At 43.0% G+C, this 27,106-nt stretch overlaps 1 protein-coding gene across 3 annotated transcripts; it reads left to right on the forward strand.

Annotated features, from left to right (window-relative positions):
- The first annotated feature begins 91 nt into the window (after positions 1-91).
- Positions 92-13,168, forward strand: LOC139542830 (protein disulfide isomerase CRELD1-like). 3 transcript variants are annotated; one of them, XM_071348703.1, is made up of 12 exons: positions 92-278; positions 6,629-6,771; positions 7,244-7,386; positions 7,564-7,646; positions 8,161-8,271; positions 8,412-8,503; positions 8,585-8,764; positions 8,888-8,983; positions 10,493-10,576; positions 10,687-10,782; positions 10,961-11,101; positions 11,287-13,168. In XM_071348703.1, exons 3-12 carry the CDS (start codon positions 7,270-7,272, stop codon positions 11,505-11,507), a joined length of 1,221 nt encoding a protein of 406 aa, XP_071204804.1. In that variant the 5' UTR covers positions 92-278; positions 6,629-6,771; positions 7,244-7,269; the 3' UTR covers positions 11,508-13,168. The 3 variants fall into 3 exon arrangements, with proteins under 3 accessions (XP_071204804.1, XP_071204806.1, XP_071204805.1); XM_071348705.1 differs by having other exon boundaries at positions 6,663-6,771; XM_071348704.1 differs by lacking the exon at positions 6,629-6,771.
- Positions 13,169-27,106: the final 13,938 nt, after the last annotated feature.

Here is a 27,106-nt window from a genome sequence, read left to right on the forward strand (position 1 = left end):
TCAACTTCTTTAAAACAAGACACGCCCTTCTTTGTACTCGCGGGTAATGATTGGTTGAAGACTGAAGTCCCAGTGGGATTGGGCAGTATCCTGCCAGCTGCGCCTCAGCTAAACAGAGTCTGGGAAGAAGAATCAACAAGAACCACTGCATCAGCACCGGTCAATGAATGGCACGGATGAAGAACTAAACCGGTGAAAGACCGTGAAATTGTATTAAGGTGCTGAGGACGCTCCAGTTGGTTGTCTACAAGCTGCTGAGAGTTTATAGCAAGCTGAAGGTAGGATGCAGCGCAGCATAATTTATTGGAAGCCAGCTAGCGTTAGCTGGGTAACGCTAATTTAGCTAACATTAGCTATCCATCCAGATAGATTGCCATAGCAGTGCGTTAGCTGGGTAGCTAACTAGTTATCACAGTCAATTTACTGCCATGCAATGTAGCAATAGACAAGAAGAAATAGTTCTAGTTTAGAAATAGTAGAAATAGAAATAGTCATCAATGGTTTTGATGACGTTTAAGATGGATAATCATGTCATTACTTGTACTGACCTGATTTGCCAACGGGACCTTACACTAACTAGCTAACGTTAGCTGACAACACTAGCCAGTCTAACTGATTATGAAGATGCTATTCAGAATGATGATGATCCTCATCGGACCACAGCCTAAATAGTTCAGTCAAGGCAACAATGTAGTGAGCTCCATACCTAGCTTTCTAAGAATTTAACTAGCTATGTTTTTTTGCCAGGCAGCAGAGGCAATGGAGCATAATCATCACTAGGCTTACCCATAACAGGATCCAACTAGGTTTGGATTTGTCAATGAACATTGACATTGTGAGAGATACAGGAATTCAGTGGCTCTGCGTTGTTTACTGAAACATTGATATAACTCATCCTCTTATCTTTTCACACACATTTAATCCTGCTGCCCATCATGATAATCAAATCAAATGTATTGGTCACATACACGTTTTTAGCAGATGTTATTGTGGGTGTAGTGAAATGCTTGTGCTTCTAGCTCCGACAGTGCAGTAATATCTAACAAGTAAATCTCAGTAAGGAATGGATTAAGAATATATATACATATATGTCATAGCGGCATTGGACTAAGATACAGTGGCATAGTATAGAGTACAGTATGTACATATGAGATCGGTGATGCAATATTTACAAACAATTAAAGTGATTAAGATACCATAGAATAGTATAGAGTACAGTTTACACATATGAGATGAGTAATGCAAGTCACAGAGACAATAAAGTGGCTAGTGTTTCATTTCCTTAAAGTGGACAGTGATTCCTAATCTATGTCTATAGGCAGCAGTCTCTGATGTGCTGTAAATGGCTGTTTAACAGTCAGTGGTGTAGTATACAATATGAAATGGGTGATGCAATATGTAAACACAATTTAAAAGTGACTAAGATACCGTAGAATAGTGTGAAGTGCAGTTTATACAGTTGAAGTCGGAAGTTTACATACACCTTAGCCAAATACATTTAAACTCAGTTTTTCACAATTCCTGACATTTAATCATAGTAAAAATTCCCTGTCTTAGGTCAGTTAGGATCACCACTTTATTTTAAGAATGTGAAATGTCAGAATAATAGTAGAGAGAATGATTTATTTCAGCTTTTCTTTCTTTCATCGCATTCCCAGTGGGTCAGAAGTTTACATACACTCAATTAGTATTTGGTAGCATTGCCTTTAAATTGTTTAACTTGGGTCAAACGTTTCGAGTAGCCTTCCACAAGCTTGCCACAATAAGTTGGGTGAATTTTGGCCCACTCCTCCTGACAGAGCTGGTTCATCCTTGGGAGCAGTTTTCAAACGCCTGAAGGTACCACGTTCATCTGTACAAACAATAGTACGCACACGCTTTTTTAGTTCTGCCCACACATTTTCTATGTGATTGAGGTCAGGGCTTTGTGATGGCCACTCCAATAACTTGACTTTTCTGCCATTTTGCCACAACTTTGGAAGTATGCTTGGGGTCATTGTCCATTTGGAAGAGCCATTTGCGACCAAGCTTTAACTTCCTGACTGATGTCTTCAGATGTTGCTTCAATATATCCACATCATTTTACTCCTCATGATGCCATCTATTTTGTGATGTGCACCAGTCCCTCCTGCAGCAAAGCCAAACAGTTCTATTTTTGTTTCATCAGACCAGAGAACATTTCTCCAAAAAGTACGATCTTTGTCCCCATGTGCAGTTGCAAACCGTAGTCTGGCTTTTTTTATGCCGGTTTTGGAGCAGTGGCTTCTTCCTTGCTAAGCGGCCTTTCAGGTTATGTCGCTATATGACTCGTTCTACTGTGGATATAGATACTTTTGTACCTGTTTCCTCCAGCATTTTCACAAGGTCCTTTGCTGTTGTTCTGGGATTGATTTGCACTTTTCGCACCAAAGTACGTTAATCACTAGGAGACAGAACGCGTCTCCTTCCTGAGCGGTATGACGGCTGCGTGGTCCCATGGTGTTTATTCTTGTGTACTATTGTTTGTACAGATGAACGTGGTACCTTCAGGCGTTTGGAAATTAATCCCAATGATGAACCAGACTTGTGAAGGTCTAAAAATGTTTTTCTGATGTCTTGGCTGATTTCTTTTGATTTTCCCATGATGTCAAGCAAAGAGGCACTGAGTTTGAAGGTAGGCCTTGAAATACATCCACAGATACATGTCCAATTGACTCAAATGATGTCAATTAGCCTATCAGAAGCTTCTTAAAGAAGCTTCCACTGGGGCGGCAGGTAGCCTAGTGGAAATAAGGCAGGTAGCCATCATTGAAAATAAGAATTTGTACTTAACTGACTTGCCTAGTTAAATAAAGGTAAAATAAAAAATAAATAAAGCCTTGACATAATTTTCTGGAATTTTCCAAGCTGTTTAAAGGCACAGTCAACTTAATGTATGTAAACCTCTGACCCATTGGAATTGTGATACAGTGAAATAATCTGTCTGTAAACAATTGTTGGAAAAATTACTGTTCATGCACAAGGTAGATGTCCTAACCGACTTGCCAAAACTGTAGTTTGTTAACAGGAAATTTGTGGAGTGGTTGGAAAAACTAGTTTTAATGACTCCAACCTAAGTGTATGTAAATTTCCGACTTCAACTGTACATGAGTCATGCTAGATACGGAACATTATTAAAGTGACTAGTGATTCATTTCTTTAAAGTGGCCAGTGATTCCTAATCTATGTCTACAGGCAGCTGCCTCTGATGTGCTAGGGACGGCTTTTGAGCAGTCTGATGGCTTTGAGATAGAAGCTGTTTTTCAGCTTCTATCTCTCGGTCCCAGCTTTGATGCACCTGTACTGACCTAGCCTTCTTGATGATAGCGGGGTGAACAGGCAGTGGCTCGGGTGGTTGATGATCTTTTTGGCCTTCCTATGGCATCGGGTGCTGTAGGTGTCCAGGAGGGCGGGAAGTTTGCCCCTGGTAATGTGTTGGGCGGACTGCACCCCCCTCTGGAGAGCTTTGTGGTTGTGGGCGGTGCAGTTGCTGTACCAGGTGGTGAAACAGCCCGACAGGATGTTCTCAATTGTGCATCTGTAAAAGGTTGTGAGGGTTTTAGATGTTAAGCCAAATGTCTTTAGCCTCCTGAGGTTGAAGAGGTGCTGTTGTGCCGCCTTCACCAAACTATCTGTGTGGGTGGACCATTTCAGTTTGTGATGTGTGATGTGTACGCTGAGGAACTTGAAGCTTTCCACCTTCTCCACTGTGGTCCCGTCGATGTGGATAGGTGGGTGCTCCTTCTGATGTTTCCTGAAGTCCAAGATCATCTCCTTAGTTTTGTTGACGTTGAGTGAGAGGTTATTTTCCTGGCACCACACTCCCAGAGGCCTCACCTCCTCCCTGTAGGCTGTCTCATCTTTGTTGGTAATTGGTAATCAAGCCTACTACTGTTGTCATCTGCAAACTTGATGATTGAGTTGGAGGCGTGGTTGGCCACGCAGTCATGGGTGAACAGGGAGTACAGGATGGGGCTGAGCACGCACCCTTGTGGGACCCCAGTGTTGAGGATCAGCGAAGAGGAGATGTTGTTTCTAGAGGTCGACCGATTATGATTTTTCAACGCCGATACCGATTATTGGAGGACCAAAAAAAGCCGATACCGATTAAATCGGACGATTTATAAAAAATTAAAATTAAAATTAAAAAGTATTTATTTGTAATAATGACAATTACAACAATACTGAATGAACACTTATTTTAACTTAATATAATACATCAATAAAATAAATTTAGCCTCAAATAAATAATGAAACATGTTCAATTTGGTTTAAATAATGCAAAAACAAAGTGTTGGAGAAGAAAGTAAAAGTGCAATATGTGCCATGTAAGAAAGCTAATGTTTAAGTTCCTTGCTCAGAACATGAGAACATATGAAAGCTGGTGGTTCCTTTTAACATGAGTCTTCAATATTCCCAGGTAAGAAGTTTTAGGTTGTAGTTATTATAGGAATTATAGGACTATTTCTCTCTATATCATTTGTATTTCATTAACCATTGGATGTTCTTATAGGCACTTTAGTATTGCCAGTGTAACAGTATAGCTTCCGTCCCTCTCCTCGCTCGAACCAGGAACACATCGACAACAGCCACCCTCGAAGCAGCGTTACCCATGCAGAGCAAGGGGAACAACCACTCCAAGTCTCAGAGCGAGTGACGTTTGAAACGCTATTAGCGCGCACCCCGCTAACTAGCTAGCCATTTCACATCGGGTACACCAGCCTAATCTCGGGAGTTGATAGGCTTGAAGTCATAAACAGCGCAATGCTTGAAGCACAGCGACGAGCTGCTGGCAAAACGCACTAAAGTGCTGTTTGAATGAATGCTTACGAGCCTGCTGGTGCCTACCACCGCTCAGTCAGACTGCTCTATCAAATCATAGACTTAATTATAACATAATAACACACAGAAATACGAGCCTTAGGTCATTAATATGGTCAAATCCGGAAACTATCATCTCGAAAACAAAACGTTTATTCTTTCAGTGAAATACGTAACCGTTTCGTATTTTATCTAACGGATGGCATCCCTAAGTCTAAATATTGCTGTTACATTGTACAACCTTCAATGTTATGTCATAATTACGTAAAATTCTGGCAAATTAGGCGGCCCATACTGTTGCATATACACTGACTCTGCGTGCAATGAACGCAAGATTAATATTGCCTGCTTACCTGGATTTCTTTTAGCTAAATATGCAGGTTTAAAAATATATACTTCTGTGTATTGATTTTAAGAAAGGCATTGATGTTTATGGTTAGGTACACATTGGAGCAACGACAGTCCTTTATCACGAATACGCACCGTATCGATTATATGCAAACTAGTAATATCATCAACCATGTGTAGTTAACTAGTGATTATGATTGATTGATTGTTTTTTATAAGATAAGTTTAATGCTAGCTAGCAACTTACCTTGGCTTACTGCATTCGCGTAACAGGCAGGCTCCTTGTGGAGTGCAATGTAATCAGGTGGTTAGAGCGTTGGACTAGTTAACTGTAAGGTTGCAAGATTGAATCCCCGAACTGACAAGGTAAAAATCTGTCGTTCTGCCCTTGAACAAGGCAGTTAACCCACCGTTCCTAGGCCGTCATTGAAAATAAGAATGTGTTCTTAACTGACTTGCCTAGTTAAATAAAGATTAAATAAAGGTGTAAAAAAATATATCTTAAATAAAAATCGGCCAAATCGGTGTCCTAATTAATCGGCCATTCCGATTAATCGGTCGATCTCTAGTTGTTTCCTACCTTCACTACCTGGGGGCAACTCGTCAGGAAGTCCAGGACCCAGTTACACAGGGCGGGGTTCAGATCTTTTTTTGTGGATCTATTGGGGCGGTAAGCAAATTGAAGAGGGTCTAGGGTGGCAGGTAAGGTGGAGGTGATATGATCCTTGACTAGTCTCTCAAAGCACTTCATGATGACAGAGGTGAGTGCTACGGGCCGATAGTCATTTAGTTCATTTACCTTTGTCCCTGTCCCTAAGAAAGCAATGGTGGCCATCTTGAAGCGTGTGGGGACAACAGACTGGGATAGGGAGAGATCGAATATATCTGTGAACAAACCAGCCACCTGGTCTGCGCATGCTGTGAGGGATGCCTTCTGGGCCGGCAGCCTTGCGAGGGTTAACCCGCTTAAATGTCCTACTCACGTCGGCCAGGGAGAAGGAGAGCCCACAGTCCTTGATAGCGGGCCGCGTCGGAGGCACTGTATTATCCTCAAAGCAAGTGAAGAAGGTATTCAGTCTGTCCGGAAGCAGGTTGTCGGTGTCTGTGACGTGGCTGGTTTTCCTTTTATAATCCGTGATTGTCTGTAGACCCTGCCACATATGTCTCGTGTCTGAGCCGTTGAACTGGGACTCAACTTTGTCCCTATACTGGCGTTTACCCTGCTTGATTGCTTTGCAGAGGGAATAACTACACTGTTTGTATTCTTCTATATTCCCAGTCTTCTTGCCCTGGTTAAATGTGGTGGTTCGCTTTCAGTTTTGCGTGAATGCTGCCATACAGTATGATGGTGCCGACGGAGATGGCAGCATCGCGACTAGCTCTTATGCAACTCTGCAGTATTTTTTTGGTTCATGTACATTTTTTTTTACCGTTATTACAGCCAGCATACAGCCGTTATTACAGCCGGCATACAGCCAGGAAGAACTGTTGGATATTAGAGTGGCGGTAACTCACCAGAACTTCCAGCGTTACGACCAGGATTACGACTTCAGGCTGACCCAAAACAACGCTGGTGGAGAAGAGGTACTTGAGGCGGTCTTCTGGTCCAACTTAGGAAGCGTGCACGCCACCCACTGCTCACAAGTATTTTACTCGCTAATGTCCAATCTCTGGATAATAAAATTGATGAGCTCAAGACGAGAGTAGCTTTTCAGAGAGACACCAGGGATTGTAACATACTCTGCTTCACGGAAACATGGCTCTCTCGAGATACACTGTCTGACTCTGTAAAGCCAGTTGGGTTCTCAGTACATCCCACCGACAGGAACAAACATCTCTCCAGGAAGCAGATGGGTGAAAATATATATTTTATGATTAATGACTTATGGTGTAATTGTGATAACATACAGGAACTCAAGTCCTTCTGTTCACCCGACCTAGAATATCTCACAATCAAATGCCGACTGTACTATCTCCCGAGATAATTTTCATCATCAATAATAGCCACAGCGGTCTATGATCCTGCTCTGTCTGAATCCCCTGTCTCTGTTCTCAGTGGCTGAGTGGTAGGTAGTCCAAGCCATGTGGTGGTCGTGGCCCCTGCTCCCTGCCCTGGTACTCTTCTCTGTGCTGTCTGTGGTACGAGTACAGACTGCACCATGTCAGACCTGCCGCAAACTAACTGACAGCTTCATCAAGGTAGGAGTCTCTATCTCTGTCTCTCTCATTCCCTCAGTCTGTTGATTAGTTTGTCGGTCATATTGGTATCTCTTTTGCTTATTGCTTATGTTTCGGTCAGTAGCTGCCATTTTACTCTCCTTGCTGTTCTGTTTCTGTCTTCACCTGGTGGTCTTTTATTAAAACACATTTTTTCAGGGCCTGGAGAAAACATCCAATAAAAACTTTGGAGGTGGGAACACTGCTTGGGAGGAGGAGAAGCTGGCTAAATATGCTCGCAGGTACTTATGGCCCCACTAGGCCTGTCACTAGAATCTCCACAAATATACAGTCATAGGACCTGCAGTCTTTGGGACTTGCAGTCTTTAAGACCTGCAGTCTAACATCTGCGTTGACATAGAGGAAAGCCCACGAGGCCTGCTAATCCCTGACAAGCCTTAGCATGTTGTTGAGTGGCCAATGCACCTTTATTGTGTTGCTATGAAGGCTTGTTACCTGATGCCTCTGACCTGAATTGGACTCCTCATGACTGAGCCAAGGCAATGCTGAACCAGTACAGTACTGACAAGACTAGGGCTCTACACCCCATATGTCCTTACACAATATGACAGCCTCTCAAAACTAGGCCACACTGTGTGTGTCTGTGATTGTGAGAGTGAGCGAGCGTGTGTCGGAGATCCTCCTAGAGTGCATAATGGAGAATAGGAGGGTGTATTTGTTTTCTCTGTGCTCTGTTCTCTAGTGAAGTGTTCCACATTACTCACGTCTCCTCTCCTCCTGGTTCCTGGTTCTCAGTGAGACCAGGCTGCTGGAGATAGTGGAGGCAGCATGTGAGAAATCTGACTTTGACTGTAACAAACTGCTGGAGCAGTTAGAGGACCAAGTGGAGACATGGTGGTTCCACCGGTATGTGTGTCTGATCATGTAAATGTGGTATATGTATAATCAGTTTTGTCTTACTGTTTACACACCTGTGTATTATATTGTTATGTGTGTGTGTCCTTCCCCTCTCATCACTGACCTTGTGATTGTCTCTGTGTGTGTAGGCGGCAGGAGGCTCCAGATCTATTTGAGTGGCTGTGTATAGAGGAGCTCCGACTCTGCTGTCCCCCAGGACGCTTTGGCCCAGACTGCAAAGGTATTGAACACACACACACACACCCACAATAGTTCTCTCTCTGTTGTCACATTATTAACCCTGTGTGTTGTTGTGCTGCAGAGTGTCTGTCCGGTCCTGGAGGTGTGTGTGGTGGTCTGGGTCGCTGTGAGGGAGAGGGTACCCGTCTGGGAGATGGAGAGTGTGTGTGTGATCCGGGGTACTTTGGTCAGCTGTGTCAGAGCTGTGCAGATGGCTACTACAGAGAGAAGAGCTCCAATCACAGCACACCAGCCTGTGCAGGTACCCAGTCAGAAACAGTTTTACCTGTCTGATCATGAATCAGACAGCCTGGCTTATTCTCAACCAATCTCATGTAGACGTCTCACAGACCAATCATTTCTCCTCTGTGTGTGATGTCTGTAGCATGCTACCACTCCTGTAAAAAATGCTCAGGGCCAGAGGACTACAAATGTGTGGACTGCAAACCTGGGTGGATCCTCCATGACAACAAGTGTGTTGGTGAGTATTTGGCTTTTGTGTGTGTATTTGAGAGAGCATGTGTCTTCTGTTAGTTTTCTTACTTTGTATCTGTGTTTGTAATGGAGAAATTCAATTTCAGTTACAAGTAATTATTAACACAATGCTTTGTGACACTCATTTGTGTACAGATTGATGGTCACTAGACTTGGTGTGCAGGTTGATGGTCACTAGACTTGGTGTGCAGGTTGATGGTCACTAGACTTGGTGTGCAGGTTGATGGTCACTAGACTTGGTGTACAGGTTGATGGTCACTAGACTTGGTGTGCAGGTTGATGGTCACTAGACTTGGTGTGCAGGTTGATGGTCACTAGACTTGGTGTGCAGGTTGATGGTCACTAGACTTGGTGTGCAGGTTGATGGTCACTAGACTTGGTGTGCAGGTTGATGGTCACTAGACTTGGTGTACAGGTTGATGGTCACTAGACTTGGTGTACAGGTTGATGGTCACTAGACTTGGTGTACAGGTTGATGGTCACTAGACTTGGTGTACAGGTTGATGGTCACTAGACTTGGTGTGCAGGTTGATGGTCACTAGACTTGGTGTACAGGTTGATGGTCACTAGACTTGGTGTGCAGGTTGATGGTCACTAGACTTGGTGTGCAGGTTGATGGTCACTAGACTTGGTGTACAGGTTGATGGTCACTAGACTTGGTGTACAGGTTGATGGTCACTAGACTTGGTGTACAGGTTGATGGTCACTAGACTTGGTGTACAGGTTGATGGTCACTAGACTTGGTGTACAGGTTGATGGTCACTAGACTTGGTGTGCAGGTTGATGGTCACTAGACTTGGTGTGCAGGTTGATGGTCACTAGACTTGGTGTACAGGTTGATGGTCACTAGACTTGGTGTGCAGGTTGATGGTCACTAGACTTGGTGTACAGGTTGATGGTCACTAGACTTGGTGTACAGGTTGATGGTCACTAGACTTGGTGTGCAGGTTGATGGTCACTAGACTTGGTGTACAGGTTGGTGGTCACTAGACTTGGTGTACAGGTTGATGGTCACTAGACTTGGTGTACAGGTTGATGGTCACTAGACTTGGTGTGCAGGTTGATGGTCACTAGACTTGGTGTGCAGGTTGATGGTCACTAGACTTGGTGTACAGGTTGATGGTCACTAGACTTGGTGTACAGGTTGATGGTCACTAGACTTGGTACTAAATGTTATGGATTGTTCTCATATCTGGAGGTAAAAGGACCGAGGACACTGATTGTTGTTGGATTCTGTGATTCTGTGACACTGATTCAAGCCTGTTAGTGGGTGTTTTCAGAACATTGGTGCTGTGAGAATAGATTAGAATATAAGGGTCTGCTTAGAGAAGACAAGTTAGACATGGTCTCTTTCTGTGCTGGAGGTGTCTCCCTGTTGCAACTTGTATTAAACCAGATTGATTTTGATTGACTTCATCTGTGACTGCTCTTCTTTTTTTTCACCTTGAAAATCCCTACTACAGTGTTTAACTCCTGTTGTGCATGTTGTTTCTAGACACTGATGAGTGCGGCACAGAGCTGGCTCGATGTCTCTCCAACACATATTGCCACAACACAGATGGATCGTACGAGTGCAGAGGTACTGTAGGCTCTCCCTCTACTATCTGCTAGTAACAGAGTAATGATGGTTTGTGTTGTTGGTAAACCTGTGTTCTGACCCAGACCTCTGTTCTCTTCCCTCTGTGCCAGGCTGTGACCAGGCATGTGTGGGCTGTATGGGCAGTGGTCCTGCCCGCTGTAAGAAATGTGCTAGGGGATACAAGCTCAGAGGAGCCAAATGTCTTGGTGAGGGAACGCAGCTGTGTTTACATTTGTCTGTGTGGTTCTCTTTTAATGTCTATAGATGGTTTGGCCAATCAGATGAACCTTTTGTTAAAGTAGTCTGGCTACTTACTTGTAGTGTACATCTGTCTCTGTCTTGGTATGGGTGTCACTCTGTCCATGTTCTCTCTCTCCCTCCTAGATGTGAATGAGTGTAGTGAGAGGGCGATAGCGTGTCCAGGGCTGAATGAGGCTTGTTTCAATGAAGAGGGCTCCTTCCGCTGTGAATGTGCTGACGGCTTCATCCGAAGGGACAGCATCTGTGTGGAGAACCAGCCTTACAGTAGGACGCGCGAGCACCCTTGATAGTTCTCTCTACTTGGCACACTCCTATATACACAGCACCCCTCTCTCTCTCTCTCTCTCTCTCTCTCTCTCTCTCTCTCTCTCTCTCTCTCTCTCTCTCTCTCTCTCTCTCTCTCTCTCTCTCTCTCTCTCTCTCTCTCTCTCTCTCTCCCTCCCCATCAGGTGGTCCAGAGAAGGGCCTGTTTGATGACATGACTGATGACGAGGTACTTGTCCTGCAGCAGATGTTCTTTGGCGTGGTCATCTGTGCCCTAGCAACGCTTGCCGCCAAGGGTGACATGGTCTTCACCGCCATTTTCATCGGGGGCGTGGCCGCCATGGCCGGATACTGGCTATCAGAGAAGGGTGATCGCATGCTGGACGGCTTCCTGAAGGGACGCTAGCCTATCAGGAGCCAGGGATACGGGAAAGAGGAAGGAACTCATTGAATGCAAGCCGATGCGGGCGACAAAACTGGGGGTGGGACGGCTACAGGAATGCTAGCCATTCAGGGATGTACTATACTACTTTGGGGTGGTAGGGGTTAGGGTGAGAGAAGAGGGGTCCTAAAGGAAGCCTTGAAAAGGCTTGGGATTATTGTGGGTCTTCTGGAATATGAACTTTCCAAATGTTAGAGGGAGGTGAATAAGAGAACATGGAGCTCAGAGGAAGGTCAAATCAGAGAGCTCAATGGCGGGAGTGAATATAGAAGAAGACCAGGTACTACTTGATCCAAAAACACTGAGAAACACTAAGGAGACTGGAGTGTCTGTCTGCACTGATATGGGAGACAAAACCCAACCCTCTTGCCTCGACTCTGGGGTAGGAAAGGGACGGAGTGGGGGTAGGATAAGACCACTACTGATTGTTACCAAGTTATTATGCATTTGTATCTTCCACTGGGCAAAATTTTGCTCCAAAATTATATATGGTTCAAAACCAGGTCGCAGGTTCGAATTCTCAAGCCGACTAGGTGAAAAATCTGTCAATGTGCCCCCGAGCAAGGCTCTTAACCCTAATTGCTCCTGTAAATTGCTCTGGATAGGAGTGTTTGCTAATTAACTAAAATGTCAATGTTTGTCCATTTCCATTCATCACAAATCAAACTTCTTAGGCACCCCTTACCTCATCAGCATCTCCTGTTCATAATTTCACCTTTTACTGAGGAACAGAGGGTGTTCCCGTGGTGATGGGAGATGGCGGGTGAGATGGGATTGTCATTGGGGCTTTGCACTGAAGGCTGCTGCTATGGTGGACTTGTTGAGGAAAGAACTGATGTATCCTGTTGCGCCAGTTGAATTCCATCCAATGTTAAAACACTGTTTATTTATAATCCTGTTCATATTATGACTGTATTTATCTGTGTTTTTGCACAGACAGATTCTTGCTGTATGAATGCACGAGAAAAGGATCTGAGAAAGGCTATACTGTACTGTATGTATTATCCTATGATTGGCATGGAAGACTTTATAGAGCTGCTTGTTTCCCTCTAAACTGTACAACCAGGATACAAGGATAATCACTACTGCTTCACCAGCCCCTAAACCTACTGCCTGAGTATGTGAGAGTAAAATACTCTAGTCCTATTGAAGATGTCTCCCATTTCATTGTTTTGCAATAGGTCCTTTCTAAAAATAAAAAACATTTTTAAATGTTTTGTTTGTTTTTAGCAAAGACCTTTTATGATTTTTATTCGGCATCTGTTTGGTGTGTGTCTGTGATACATTGAGTTTGATCAGCACCAGGTAATATGGGGTACTGTACAATGAAATGCACAAGTGTATTTTATCACAGGTGCACAAGCAACTAAATGATATCTGATCAATCATATCCCTCCACATTATTCCCCCCTCATCCTCAGTAGCTACTAGATCTATTACAATTGTTATTCAAATGATCCATCTTTTTTCATTTTCAACCTTCCAGATGTTGTTTTCAATAATATCCATTTTAACTGTTAATAATCATGTCCTTTGGTTAAATAACGCGTGTGTGTGTGTGTTAGGCCTACATTTCAACTGCAGTTCTTTGCATTATGATCATTATTAAAAAGGAAAAATTCTGAGTTTAGTGTTCTATTTTTAGCTTTCCAATAACCTCTCTTACCATTATTTTGACATGCTGTTGAAATAAATGTAATTTGAACTCATGCTGCTCATTGCTGAAGACCTTAATAAAATACTGCCGTTGCATGGAGACGATAGATTAAAGCCATTCAAGGAAACAGATACTGGAGAAACCCCCTAGAATGCTAGCTATGTAAGACACGCCGCTCCAGTTAATTGTGGTTGTGGCACAGCAGTTCTCTCTCCATCAGGATCTCCAGAGAGCGTGTCAATGTCCTGTCCCTCTAGCTATGCTCCATCAGCTGCGCACACACACACACACGAAAGAGGAGTGTATATAATATATATATATATATATAAGTACAAAATCTCACATTAGGAATAAGTGTGTGGGTGTGGGTGTATTACCCTCTTATTCTCATCTCTGTACTAACTCCTCTCTTCTGTGTTGTATCCTTTGCTCTCTCTGACTGGACAGAGCCAAGCGATCCACATCCCATAAAAACTCTGCCTTCTCTGCCTTACTGGCCAGCTGCAGCATCAGCCCCCTTCTCCTCTATTTGTCTCTTCAGCTGCTCACATACCTCCTTCCTGGAAAATAGAGAGACAGAGAGATACATAAACAATATGACAGAAGCTCAGCTAGGTATAGGCGGGAAAGGAATAATTCAGACGAGGATGCTTTTACCTGTACTCTCAGTGCAGGTTCTGTAGAATGGCTTCTGCCACACCTGGTGATACCTAACGAAGCCCCAGAGAAACATTTATTAATCAAATCTAATTTTATTAGTCACATGCGCCGAATACAACAGGTGTAGCCCTTACAGTGAAATGCTTACTTACAAGCCTTTAACCTACAATGCTTTAAGAAGTTTTTAAGAAAAAAAGTTAAATAGAAAATAAAAGTAACAAATAATTAAACAGCAGCAGTAAAATAACAATAGCGAGGCTATATACAGGGGGTACCGGTACAGAGTCAATGTGCGGGGGCACCGGTTAATCAAGGTAATTGAGGTAATATGTACATGTAGGTAGAGTTAAAGTGACTATGCATTGATAATAAACAGAGTAGCAGCAGTCTAAAAGAGGGGTCTGGGTAGCCCTTTGATTAGCTGTTCAGGAGTCTTATGGCTTGGGGGTAGAAGCTGTTAAGAAGCCTTTTGGACCTAGACTTGGCTCTCCGGTACTGCTAGCCGTGCGGTGGCAGAGAGAACAGTCTATGACTAGGGTGGCTGGAGTCATTGACAATTTTTAGGGCCTTCCTCTGACACTGCCTGGTATAGAGGTCCTGGATGGCAGGAAGCTTGGCCCCAGTCATGTACTGGGCCGTACGCACTACCCTCTGTAGTGCCTTGCAGTTGAAGGCCGAGCAGTTGCCATACCAGGCAGTGATGCAACCGGTCAGGATGCTCTCGGTGGTGCAGCTGTAGAACCTTTTTAGGATCTGAGGACCCATGCCAAAGCTTTTCAGTATCCTGAGGGGGAATAGGCTTTGTCGTGCCCTCTTCACGACTGCCTTAATGTGTTTGGACCATGATAGTTTGTTGGTGATGTGGACACCAAGGAACTTGAAGCTCTCAACCTGCTCCACTGCAGCCTCGTCGATGAGAATGGGGGCGTGCTCGGTCCTCCTTTTCCTGTAGTCCACAATCATCTCCTTTGACTTGATCACGTTGAGGGAGAGGTTGTTGTCCTGGCACCACATGGCTAGGTCTCTGATCTCATCCCTATAGTCTGTCTCATCGTTGTTGGTGATCAGGCCTACCACTGTTGTGTCATCGGCAAGCTTGATGATGGTGTTGGAGTTGTGCCTGGTCATGCAGTCATGAGTGAACAGGGCGTACAGGAACGGACTGAGCACGCACCTCTGAGGGGCCACCGTGTTGAGGATCAGCGTGGTGGATGTGTTGTTACCTACCCTTACCACCTGGGGGCGGCCTGTCCGGGAAGTCCAGGATCCAGTTGCAGAGGGAGGTGTTTAGTCCCAGGGTCCTTAGCTTAGTGATGAGCTTTGAGGGCACTATGGTTTTGAACGCTGAGCTGTAGTCAATGAATAGCATTCTCACATAGGTGTTCCTTTTGCCCAGGTTGGAAAGGGCAGTGTTGAGTGCAATAGAGATTGTATCATCTGTGGATCTGTTGGGGCGGTATGGAAATTAGAGTAGGTCTAGGGTTTCTGGGATAATGGTGTTGATGTGAGCCATGACCAGCCTTTCAAAGCACTTCATGGCTACAGATGTGAGTGCTACGGGTTGGTAGTCATTTAGGCAGGTTACTTTAGTGTTCTTGGGCACAAGGACTATGGTGGTCTGCTTGAAACATGTTGGTATTACAGACTCAGTCAGGGACAGGTTGAAAATGTCAGTGAAGACACTTGCCAGTTGGTCAGTGCATGCTCGGAGTACACGTCCTCGTAATCTGTCTGGCACTGCGGCCTTGTGAATGTTGACCTGTGTAAAGGTCTTACATCGGCTACGGAGAGCGTGATTACATAGTCTTCCGGAACACCTGTTACTTGCCTCGAAGCAAGCGTAGAAGTAATTTAGCTCGTCTGGTAGACTCGTGTCAATGGGCAGCTCGCGGCTGTGCTTCCCTTTGTAGTCTGTAAAAGTTTACAAGCCCTGCCACATCCGACAAGTATTGGAGCCGGTGTAGTACAGCAGAAATGTGCCATTTTCATATCAGTTTCGGGCTTATGTTTTACTACTGGGCAAACTCTCCTGTAGTGCTCCTTTCTGTGCATGACTAGTGCCCTCTGGTGGTTGTGGTGATGCACATCAGGGGTCTCCAGGCAGACCGTCCGCCTACGGACCAGAGGGGTTACAGTCTAGGGACAAACTGCCGGCCAGATTGGAAGCTTTCACACAAAAGCAGACTAAAATAATTTAAACACTTGAATTTGCTGTATCTTGGAGTCAATTCACACCTGGCTGACTCTCAGTGCTGCAGAGGCAGGTCAGATGATGGGCAATGTCAGGGGAGTGACCATATAGTAGCGACTTTGTAGGACAGGTGTGCATCGAGGAATAGACACAGGTGTGGAATTCTGGCGAACAGCAGCTGTGGTGATGTTTAGAAACATAAATCAAACATGCACAGTACAAACACTGAACGTTCAAATAGTCAAACATGCACAGTACAAACACTGAACGTTCAAATAGTCAAACATGCACAGTACAAACACTGAACGTTCAAATAGTCAAACATGCACAGTACAAACACTGAACGTTCAAATAGTCAAACATGCACAGTACAAACACTGAACGTTCAAATAGTCAAACATGCACAGTACAAACACTGAACGTTCAAATAGTCAAACATGCACAGTACAAACACTGAACGTTCAAATAGTCAAACATGCACAGTACAAACACTAAAAGTTCAGTCAAACATGCACAGTTCAAACTGATAGTAAACCATTCATTCGAAACATCAAAGTTTCATTCCATAGACAGAGTTGTGCTTTGGGTTTCCCCAGCAGTGGAGTCCAGTCTTTGTGCGTTAACCACTTCTAAAGGGTCAGTCAACTTTCACACATAACAGAAGTACATTTTCATAACAGTAAAGTTGAATTAAACATGCAAACTACTTCCTTTAAAAAATATATAAAATATTTACTTTCAAGACTATGATAACTTGGGTTTAAATAGGAATAGTACAAACAAATGCACTCACCTGGGTCTGGCAACGGTTGCCTTGGGAATCAGGTTACTCGTGTACAGACCTGAGAAAAAGCTGGAGCCGAGCGTAGTTCACCGGTGTCCTATAGAAGAAGCTTTATTAGCATGTGAACTAGGGCTGGGTGAGCTACAGTCAGAGGATGGCTGGGTGAGCTACAGTCAGAGGATGGCTGGGTGAGCTACAGTCAGAGGATGGCTGGGTGAGCTACAGTCAGAGGATGGCTGGGTGAGCTACAGTCAGAGGATGGTTGGGTGAGCTACAGTCAGAGGATGGCTGGGTGAGCTACAGTCAGAGGATGGCTGGGTGAGCTACAGTCAGAGGATGGCTGGGTGAGCTACAGTCAGAGGATGGCTGGGTGAGCTACAGTCAGAGGATGGCTGGGTGAGCTACAGTCAGAGGATGGCTGGGTGAGCTACAGTCAGAGGATGGCTGGGTGAGCTACAGTCAGAGGATGGCTGGGTGAGCTACAGTCAGAGGATGGTTGGGTGAGCTACAGTCAGAGGATGGCTGTACAGAGCTAGATAGATGGAGAGTATTCAGTACCCCTAATAAAGGAACACATTCATCTCCACTAGAAAAAGGGGACACGGTTTATCAAAAGGGGCCAGGCTTTTTTCACTATACTCAACTTGAGTGGGTTGAGTCACTGACGTTATCTTCCGGTACGGACCCCTTGTGGGGTAAGTGTGTGTATCAGTGCTGTGTGTAAGTTGACTATGCAAACAATTTGGAATTTCCAACACATGGTTTCTTATAAAAACAAGAAGTGACGCAGTCAGTCTTTCCTCAACTCTTAGTCAAGCGAGACTAGCATGCATAGTTTTAATATTAACAGTCTGATTACAATGAAGGACAAGACATGCATCTCTGTGCTGGACCAGCTGCAACTTAACTAGGTCTTTCTTTGCAGCACTTGACCATATGACTGGACAATAATCAAGATAAGATAAAACAAGAGCCTGCAGGACTTGCTTTGTGGAGTGTGGTGTCTCTTTATTACAGACAGACCTCTCACCATCTTTACAACCATTGAATCTATATGTTTTGACCATGACCGTTTATAATCTAAGGTAATATCAAGTGATTTAGTCCCCTCAACTTGTTCAACAGCCACAACATTAATTACCAGATTCAGCTGAGGTCTAGAACTTGATTTGTACCAAATACAATTATCTTAGTTTTACAGATGTTCAGAACCAGTTCATTATTCTGTGAACCAGTTCACAGACTGGAACGCTTTGTTAAGGGTTTCAGTGACTTCATTAGCTGTGGTTGTTGATGCATATATGGCTGAATCATCAGCATACTACAGTACCAGTCAAATGTTTGGACACACCTACTAATTCAAGTTTTTCTTTATTTTTACTATTTTCTACATTGTAGAATAATAGTGAAGACATCAAAACTATGAAATAACACATATGGAATCATTTGAGATTCTTCAAATAGCCACCCTTTACCTTGATGACAGCTTTGCACACTCTTGGCATTCTCTCAACCAGCTTCATGAGGAATGCTTTTCCAACAGTCTTGAAGGAGTTTCCACATATGCTGAGCACTTGTTTGTTGCTTTTCCTTCGCTCTGCGTTCCAACTCATCCCAAACTATCTAAATTGGGTTGAGGTCGGGTGATTGTGGAGGCCAGGTCATCTGATGCAGCACTCCATCACTCTCCTTCTTGGTCAAATAGCCCTTACACAGCCTGGAGGTGTGTTGGGTCATTGTCCTGTTGAAAAACAAATGATAGTCCCACTAAGCTCAAACCAGATGGGATGGCGTATCGCTGCAGAATGCTGTGGTAGCCAGGCTGGTTAAGTGTGCATTGGATTCTAAATAAATCATAGACAGTGTCACCAGCAAAGCACCCCCACACCATCACACCTCCTCCTCCATCCTTCATGGTGGGAACCACACATGCATAGATCATCCGTTCACCTACCCTGCGTCTCACAAAGACACAGTGGTTGGAACCAAAAATCTCAAATTTGGACTCATCAGACCAAAGGACAGATTTCCACTGGTCTAATGTACATTGCTCGTGTTTCTTGGAACCAAGCAAGTCTCTTCTTCTTATTGGTGTCTTTTAGCAGTGGTTTCAGCAATTTGACCATCGCTTCTGTGAATCATTTATTTGGGCTGCAATTTCGAGGCTGGTAACTCTAATGAACTTATCCTCTGCAGCAGAGGTAACTCTGGGTCTTCTTTCTAGTGGTTGGAGCATTGGGTCAGTAACCAAAATGTTGCTGGATTGAATCCCCGAGCTGACAAGGCAAAAATCTGTCATTCTGCCCCTGAGCAAGGCAGTTAAACGACTGTTCCCCAGGCGCCAAAGACGTGGATGTCGATTAAGGCAGCCTCCCGCACCTCTCTGATTCAGAGGGGTTGGGTTAAATGCGGAAGACACATTTCAGTTGAAGGCATTCAGTTGTACAACTGACTAGGTATCCCCTTTCCCTTTCCTGTGGCGGTTTCATCATAGCGCTTGATGGTTTTTGCGACCGCACTTGTTTTGCGACTGCAAATTTCAGTATTGTCTGATCTTTATGTCTTAAAGTATTGATGGAATGTCATTTCTCTTTGCTAATTTGAGCTGTTCTTGCCATAATATGGACTTGGTGTTTTACCACCCCTACCTTTTCACAACACAACTGATTGGCTAAAATGCATTAAGAAGGAAAGAAATTCCACAAATGAACTTTTGACAAGGCACACCTGTTAATTGAAAAGCATTCCAGGTGACTACCTCATGAAGCTGGTTGAGACAATACCAAGAGTGTGCAAAGCTGTCATCAAGGCAAAGGGTGGCTACATTGAAGAATCTAAAATATAAATATTTGTTTAAAACTTGTTTGGTTACTACATGATTCCATATGTGTTATTTCATAGTTTTGATGTCTTCACTATTATTATACAATGGAAACAATAGTAAAAGTAAATAAAACCCTTGAATGAGCAGGCGTGTCAACTTTTGACTGGTATTGTACATGGACACACATGATTTGTTTAATGCCAGTGGCAGGTCATTGGTAAAAATACAAAAGCATAGAGGGCCTAGAGAGCTGCCTTGCGGAACACCACACTGTACATGTTTGACATTAGAGCTTCCATTAAAGAAAACCCTCTGAGTTATATTAGATAGACAGCTCTGAATCCACCTTATGGCAGAGGTTAAAAAGCCATAACACACATTTTCTCAACAACAGGTTATAGTCAATAATATCAAAGGCTGCACTGAAATCTAACAGTACAGCTTCCACAATCTTTTCCTTCAACCAATCATCAGTAATTTGTGTCAGTGCAGTACATGTTGAGTGCCTTTCTCTAAAAGCATGTTAAAAGTCTGTTGTTCATTTGTTTACAGAGAAGTAGCATTGTATTTGGTCAAACACAATTGTTTCCAACAGTTTGCTAAGAGCTGGCCGCAAGCTGCTAGGTCTGCTGTTAGAACCAGTAAAGACCACACATTTACCACTCTTGGGTAGTGGAATGATTTTGGCTTCCCTCCAGGCCTGAGTACAAAGACTTTCCTCTAGCATCAGATTAAGGATATTACAGATAGGAGTGGCTATAGAGTCAACTACCATCCTCAGTAGCTATCCATCTAAGTTGTAAATGCCAGGGGATTTGTCATTATTTATCGATAACAATATTTTCTCCACCTCTCCCGCACTAACTTCAATTAAAAAAAAAAAAATGCTTTTCTTTCATTATTTGTTGTTTTATACATGAGTACGATGGCTTACTGTTCGTTGTTGGCATTTCCTGCCTAAGTTTGCCCACTTTGCCAATGTCATAACTCTCCTGTGCCGATTTGAAGGATCAGGTTACAGTAGGTCCGCTCTACAGCGTGCTCTCTCTCGTAGAGGGGGGAGAGCGGGAAGTCGGCTGTTTTATGGTGGGTAATAAAATACGCAGCCTCTATGCTCTGTAGTGTTCGAGATTGGAATGTAAACTGTGGAACACAGAGAGACACTTGGACATTCAAAAGTTTGAATAATTAAACAATATTTATATTTTTGAGAATGTGGGAATGGTCTGTGGTTATTTATTAAAGAACAATCCTGTCAAAGTTGTTTAATTTGGTGACCTCGTGAAAGACAGGAGACCCACATTATTTATTTATTTATTTAACCTTAATTTAACTAGGCAAGTCAGTTAAGAACAAATTCTTAACATTACCGTACACTTTTCAATTATCAGATTTACATCTAGATGTTGTATAAAATGAATGAGTAAATATTAAACTATTTGTGAAAAGATGTAATTTGATGTTCTAAATGAGAATTGTTCTTTATTTAAAGGTTTTAACCAAGTCAGTGGCCACGCCCACGTGAGCATAGACTTGGTCGGTATCATGGAACGCCCCCTTCTTCCACAGAGTATAAAACCCACTTCCTACAAAATTTACATTAAGTTAGAGAACACCGGGACAGAGTCCCCACGTTGGAATGGCTACAATTCTATAGGCCATTAGACCAGACAGTGTGCAGTGGTGGCTACACGGCTGACAAATGGTTTAAAACTACAAGACCAGAAAAGCATAGAGCGGTAGCTACATGTGAAATGGTTAAGAACTACAACTCTATAGGCCAAAGAGACCATTCAGCGTGTAACGTTGGCTACACAGCTAGAAACGGTTAAACTCTAAAACATTGCCACATAAGGAGCAAATCTTAGACGAGGACTTTTCAGTCTGCATCTGGAAATGTACGTAGCCTAGGACGAAGAATACAGGCAACCGCCGAAACACTATTCTATGTGACAACATGGGTATGCCTGACGTATCCATTACGAACGCAACCAGAGACTTTTCTGTCGTCTCTCTCCAGCAGATGGACCAGCGACCACAGAGAGAGACAACAAGACATATGCTCGTAAATAAGTAAATTGCAATTTATTTTCAAATGAGTGGTTGTTCATATTCAAAGTATTAGCAATTTCTATGAGTGTAGTTATCAGCTATGAGTTTCCCGCAATTGAGCGGTCCCCACCCCCTTTCCTTTGTCTACCAAGCCGTCATATTGGTTTCAACCACTAGGGACTTTTTCTTTGTATCATGTAGCACCCAATTGTGTGTGTGATTATGTAATTCTGTGATTGATTTAGTTAGTAAATAAATACTTGAACCAATTTGTATATCCCTGATTCATGATTTAGGCTATGGTTCGTGCAGAGGGTTTGCGACGTTCAAGAATATGACTGATGAGGTAATAATAATACATTAATACAAGACTGTACTCGATAAGATATGAAAATATCTGAAGAATTATATTCGGGAATTGAAACTCTATAAACAACATATTCCCGTGGTGCCCTGACTTCCTAGTTAATTAAAGGCACATGATTAGTTTAATCGCGTAATTAAATGACACATAAAGAATTGATTTGATAAGATACAGTCTTCACATTTAATGATAGTCAATGACACGACACCAATGAAGTTATAATTAAAATAATTGCCAACATCAAATGGTTTTGTGATGAATAAGCCATCTGATTCGATGAAAGATGGAGTTAAATTTGTTTTCATTTAAAGTATTAATTGATCTTGGCTTCATAATACAGTTTCTTCTTCTTTTTGTTGAGTTTAGTCACATAAGTTTTCAATTTGCAATAAGTTAGCCAGTCAGATGTGCAGCCAGACCTATTAGCCACTCCTTTTGCCCCATCTCTTTTAGCCATGCCGTTATTCAATTCCTCATCATCCATGGAACCTTGAGTTTGAGTTTGAGTTTATTTTTACAGGGACAGTGCACATTAATCAACGTTTCAGTAAAAGTGCCGGTTTTAGCCAGCCGGCTAATTTTCAACCACAGTCCCTGGGCAGGTTATTAAATACAATTACAATATAGACAATAGCAACATAGAACAAGACACAGCATACAGACATAGCAACATAGGACAAGCAAGACGTAGCATACAGACAGAGCAACATAGAACAAAAAGCAGCAAGAGAAAATTCATAAAAGCAACAAAGTGTTTCCACACCTCACAAGTTACAGACAACAGACATGGAAAGCGGCAACACACAGCTAGGGACCATGTTCACAAATCTGATTGACCTTTAGCCATGTCTTCAAGCATTTTGTGAAAGTGTGATATGTGGTGCAGTTATGTGTGTCTGATGGCAGTGTATTCCAGACATGGGAAGCTCTCACAGAAAAAGCGGATTTACTAAAGGTGCTTTTCCTTAAGGGAACTATACAGTCACCTCTCATGGCAGACCTTGTGGATCTGCTGCCATATGTTTGGTTTTTCTGTTTAACAAAAATACTGAGTGGAGGGGGAGCCAAGCCATTTAGGATCTTGAATACAAGACATGCATCGGTGTATTGCACAAGATTTTCCCAACTCAGGAGCTCATGCTTTCTGAGGATGTGACAGTGATGATGGCTATTGGGCTTCCTATCAAGCACTTTGAGAGCCTGTTTGTAGACAGACTGAATAGGTCTTACTGTTGTACAGCAAGCTTGGGCCCAACTAGTCAAGCAGTATGTTAAGTGGGGGAGTATCATAGATTTGAAGTACAGTTTTGCTACCTCTGTAGTCAAACAATTTCGTATAAATCGGAAATTAGCTAGGTTGAATTTGGTTATTTGAATTACCTTTTTCACATGCTTTTTAAAAGAGAGGTTGGAATCAAGTATGATGCCAAGGTACTTAAAATCAGATACCACCTGGAGCTTCTCCCCTGACACATAGACATCTGGCTCAGTAGCATCTGTTGCCCTCTTTGTGAAGAACATGCAAACAGTTTTTTTCACATTGAGATGCAAACACGAGTCACTGAGCCACTTTGTAACCTGGACCATTACAGTAGTGAGTTCTTGTGCAGCTTGTTGTTTGCTCTTTGCATGCACATATATCACTGTATCATCTGCATACATTTGAACTTCAGACCCAGTACAGACAGAAGGCAGATCATTAATGTACAGGCTGAACAGGAGGGGCCCCAGTATTGACCCTTGGGGCACGCCCACATCATAGCTAAGAGTGGGCGACAGCTCATTGCTCACTCTGACACACTGAGTTCTGCCTTCAAGGTATGATTTCATCCATCTCAAAGCATCGGGGGAAAAGTTGAACTTGGACAATTTTGTGATGAGAATCTCATGGTTAACAGTATCAAAAGCCTTCCTTAGGTCCAGAAACACAGCCCCAACAACGCCCCCTTTGTCCATCTTGGACTTCACATTTTCCAGAAGAAAGCAGTTGGCCGTTTCTGTGGAGTGTTTCGCTCTGAAGCCAAACTGCATGGAATGTAATGTGAAGGGGCTGTTGTTGAGGTGGGCAATCAGTTGTTCTGCTACACACTTTTCAACAACCTTTGACACCACAGGTAGTATACTAATGGGCCTGTAGTTACTCACGTCAGCAGGGTCGCCTGATTTAAAGATGGCTGTTATTATGGCCGACTTCCATACCCTTGGAAACACCCCGAGACCAATAGATGTGTTGGTGACCTTAGTAATGGGGCCAATGAGTGACTCTTTGTAGTTTTTAAGAAAGGTAGAGTCCATCCCAAACACATCTTTGGCTTTAGAGTTCTTTAGTGAGCTAATCACCTTGTCCACCTTTGACTCAGAAACCTCCCTTATGATGAAGACAGGTTGAGCATCATTTACTAGCACTGAGCCCAAGAAACCAGTGGAGGGGTTCTGTGTCAGTACCCTGACAGAGTCAATAAAGTAGGAATTGAAGGCTATTGCTATTTCGACTGCATCCTGTGTTAGATTGTTATTCACCATGATTTCTAGTCTTTTTGCAGTGTTACTATGGTCTTTCCCTGTTAACTTTTTTAGATTCTCCCAGATCAGTTTAGAATTTCCCTTTGCTTCACCAATTATGTTAATAAAAAAGTTTGCCTTGGCCTGTCTGATTTCTTTCATCACCTTATTTCTCAACATGGAAAACCTACGTCTGTCATGCTCTAATTTGGATCTTAGGGCTATTTTTAGATAATAATCTCGTTCTTTCATCAATTTCCAGATTTCTCCATTTAGCCAAGGAAGAGTGCTCTTTTGGCCAGGTTTGGATTTGATTTTCTTTAGGAAACCATTTAATGTAGTCTGGATTGTGGATAGAAAAACTTGACTATCAGCTTCCACGTCTGCATAGGACAAGAGATCATTCCAGTTAATTCCCTTAATTGCGTTTTCAAAATAGCTTAATTCACTCTTAGGTATTCTTAGTTGATCAGGCTTTCTAACAGTAGAGAGGTTAAACCTGCTCTTAGACAGCTTTCTGGCTATAAGTGTCAGATTATGATCAGATAGCCCAGTAACCATATTGAATGATTTAGTCACTCTCTCTGGTTTATTACGGAACACCAAATCAATCTGTGTTTTAGAGCAACAGGTCACCCTGGTTGGCTATTTAACTAGCTGTGTAAGGTCAAAGGTATTAGTGATCCGTTTGAGGGTTTTCCTACAACACTTGTCTTCATAATTAATGTTAAAATCTCCCATTAAGATGACCTCTTTCCCAAAATCACATTCCCTAAGCATGTTATTAAACTGATCAAAAAACACACTTTTGGTGGAAGGTGGCCTATACATTCCAATGAGGGTAAAAGACATTTGGGGAGACAGTGTAATGTTCAGGCCAATACATTCTAGTTCATTATCACATGACCACTCAATTTGTTTACATCGGATATGTTCTTTAATGTAAATCATCACACCCCCTCCTCTTCCTTCAGTCCTGTCTCTCCTGAAAACATTGTAGCCAGGCACAATCAAAGCAGCAGATGGAGAGTTTTTATGGAGCCATGTCTCTGAGAGGCAGAGAAAGTCAAGGTTGGAGTCTGTGAGTAGATGTTGAATTTGATCACTTTTTGGAATGACACTACGAATGTTCAAGTGCCCCCCTAGTAGTCCCTTGGGCTTAGCTCGTGGGTCCCAGATGACTCGAGAGTGATTGACACATTGCAAAAAGTTAAATTTTCTGTGTTTTCTGACGGCTGGGTTTAGGCCGTTTTGTTTCGTTTTGATTAGGGGCAGTTCGGTAGCGCAATTAACAATCTTAACAGTTCTCACAGTCAGTTTCTTAACAGACGCATGTTTATCAAGAATTAGACAAAGCAATTTCATAAATTAATCAAGTGCAGGGTCTGGATGCTCCTTATTCTATAGCTAGAGGACTCCTGATATCTGCCTGTTTTCCCAGCGGCCTACTTGGTGTGTGAACCATTGTGTGAACAAATTATGAGCAGTCCACACTTGGACTGCTCACAATTTGCATATAGTTGTTGACACATCAACCAGGATCAAGGAGCAGGGCAATTTGTGACTTGTTTTGGTAATCAGTGGCTGTATTGGAGGGGGAGTGATTTCACCTCCCCTAGGCAATCAGCAAACAGTACAGGGAGGAGTGCTCTCCACCTCTGCTAGGCAGTTAGCGATTATTGTTAGTTATTCAGTCTCCCCTGGTGTCTCAGCGGCAGCTTTATGCAGTGGTCATGTCAGTGGCGCCGAAAAAAGACAGTTCTGCGGAGTTGTTCAAGGAAAGAAAGAGAGGGAGGCTCCACACCACTCACTTGAGTATGTTACCTAGTTATTTACAGATGATCAAAATTTGCTCTTTTGTAGCTTTGTCAACTATGTGTGTGTTTCTATACCTGTTTGCACCGATCCCTGTAGGCTTTACAGACACTCCCCACCCCTTGGCTGCAACCCTTCTAATTTAGTGTACCTTGCGCGCACAAACCATGTGGAATTCCGGGTCTCTGGCAGTGTTTGGAACTGCCGATCTGCGGTCAAGAACGCTGAGTTCATATCAGACTATGCTGCCCTTCAGTCCATTTACTTTTTGGCCCTGACAGAGAGACATGGATTCACCCCTACACTGCTACTCCAGCTGGTCTTTCTTCATCTGACTATGTTTTCTCTCATAGTCCAAGATCATCTGGTCGTCGCGGTGGTTGCACAGGTCTACTCATTTCTCCTAAATGGAGATTTTCTATTTTCTCCCTCTCTCACCTGTGTCGTGTCTTTGGCTATGCCGGATTAAGTGATATGACATGCTATTCTATAAAATCCTTTCTCTGTAATTAATATTACCTGATTGAGCTAATCATGTAAATTAACTACAAAGTCGGGGCACCAGGAAATAATATTTATAGAGCAGTTATCTTCCGAATAAACTCTTAAAGACCTAGTAATATTTTACATCAATATTTCAGTCTCATCTGAAAGTTGTAAATTCTTGGTTATCTTCACGAACCCTGGCTAACAAGTGGAATCAGCAATACAAAA

This window comes from Salvelinus alpinus, chromosome 17 (genome assembly GCF_045679555.1).
Source record: "Salvelinus alpinus chromosome 17, SLU_Salpinus.1, whole genome shotgun sequence".
Classification (NCBI taxonomy): Eukaryota; Metazoa; Chordata; class Actinopteri; order Salmoniformes; family Salmonidae; genus Salvelinus; species Salvelinus alpinus.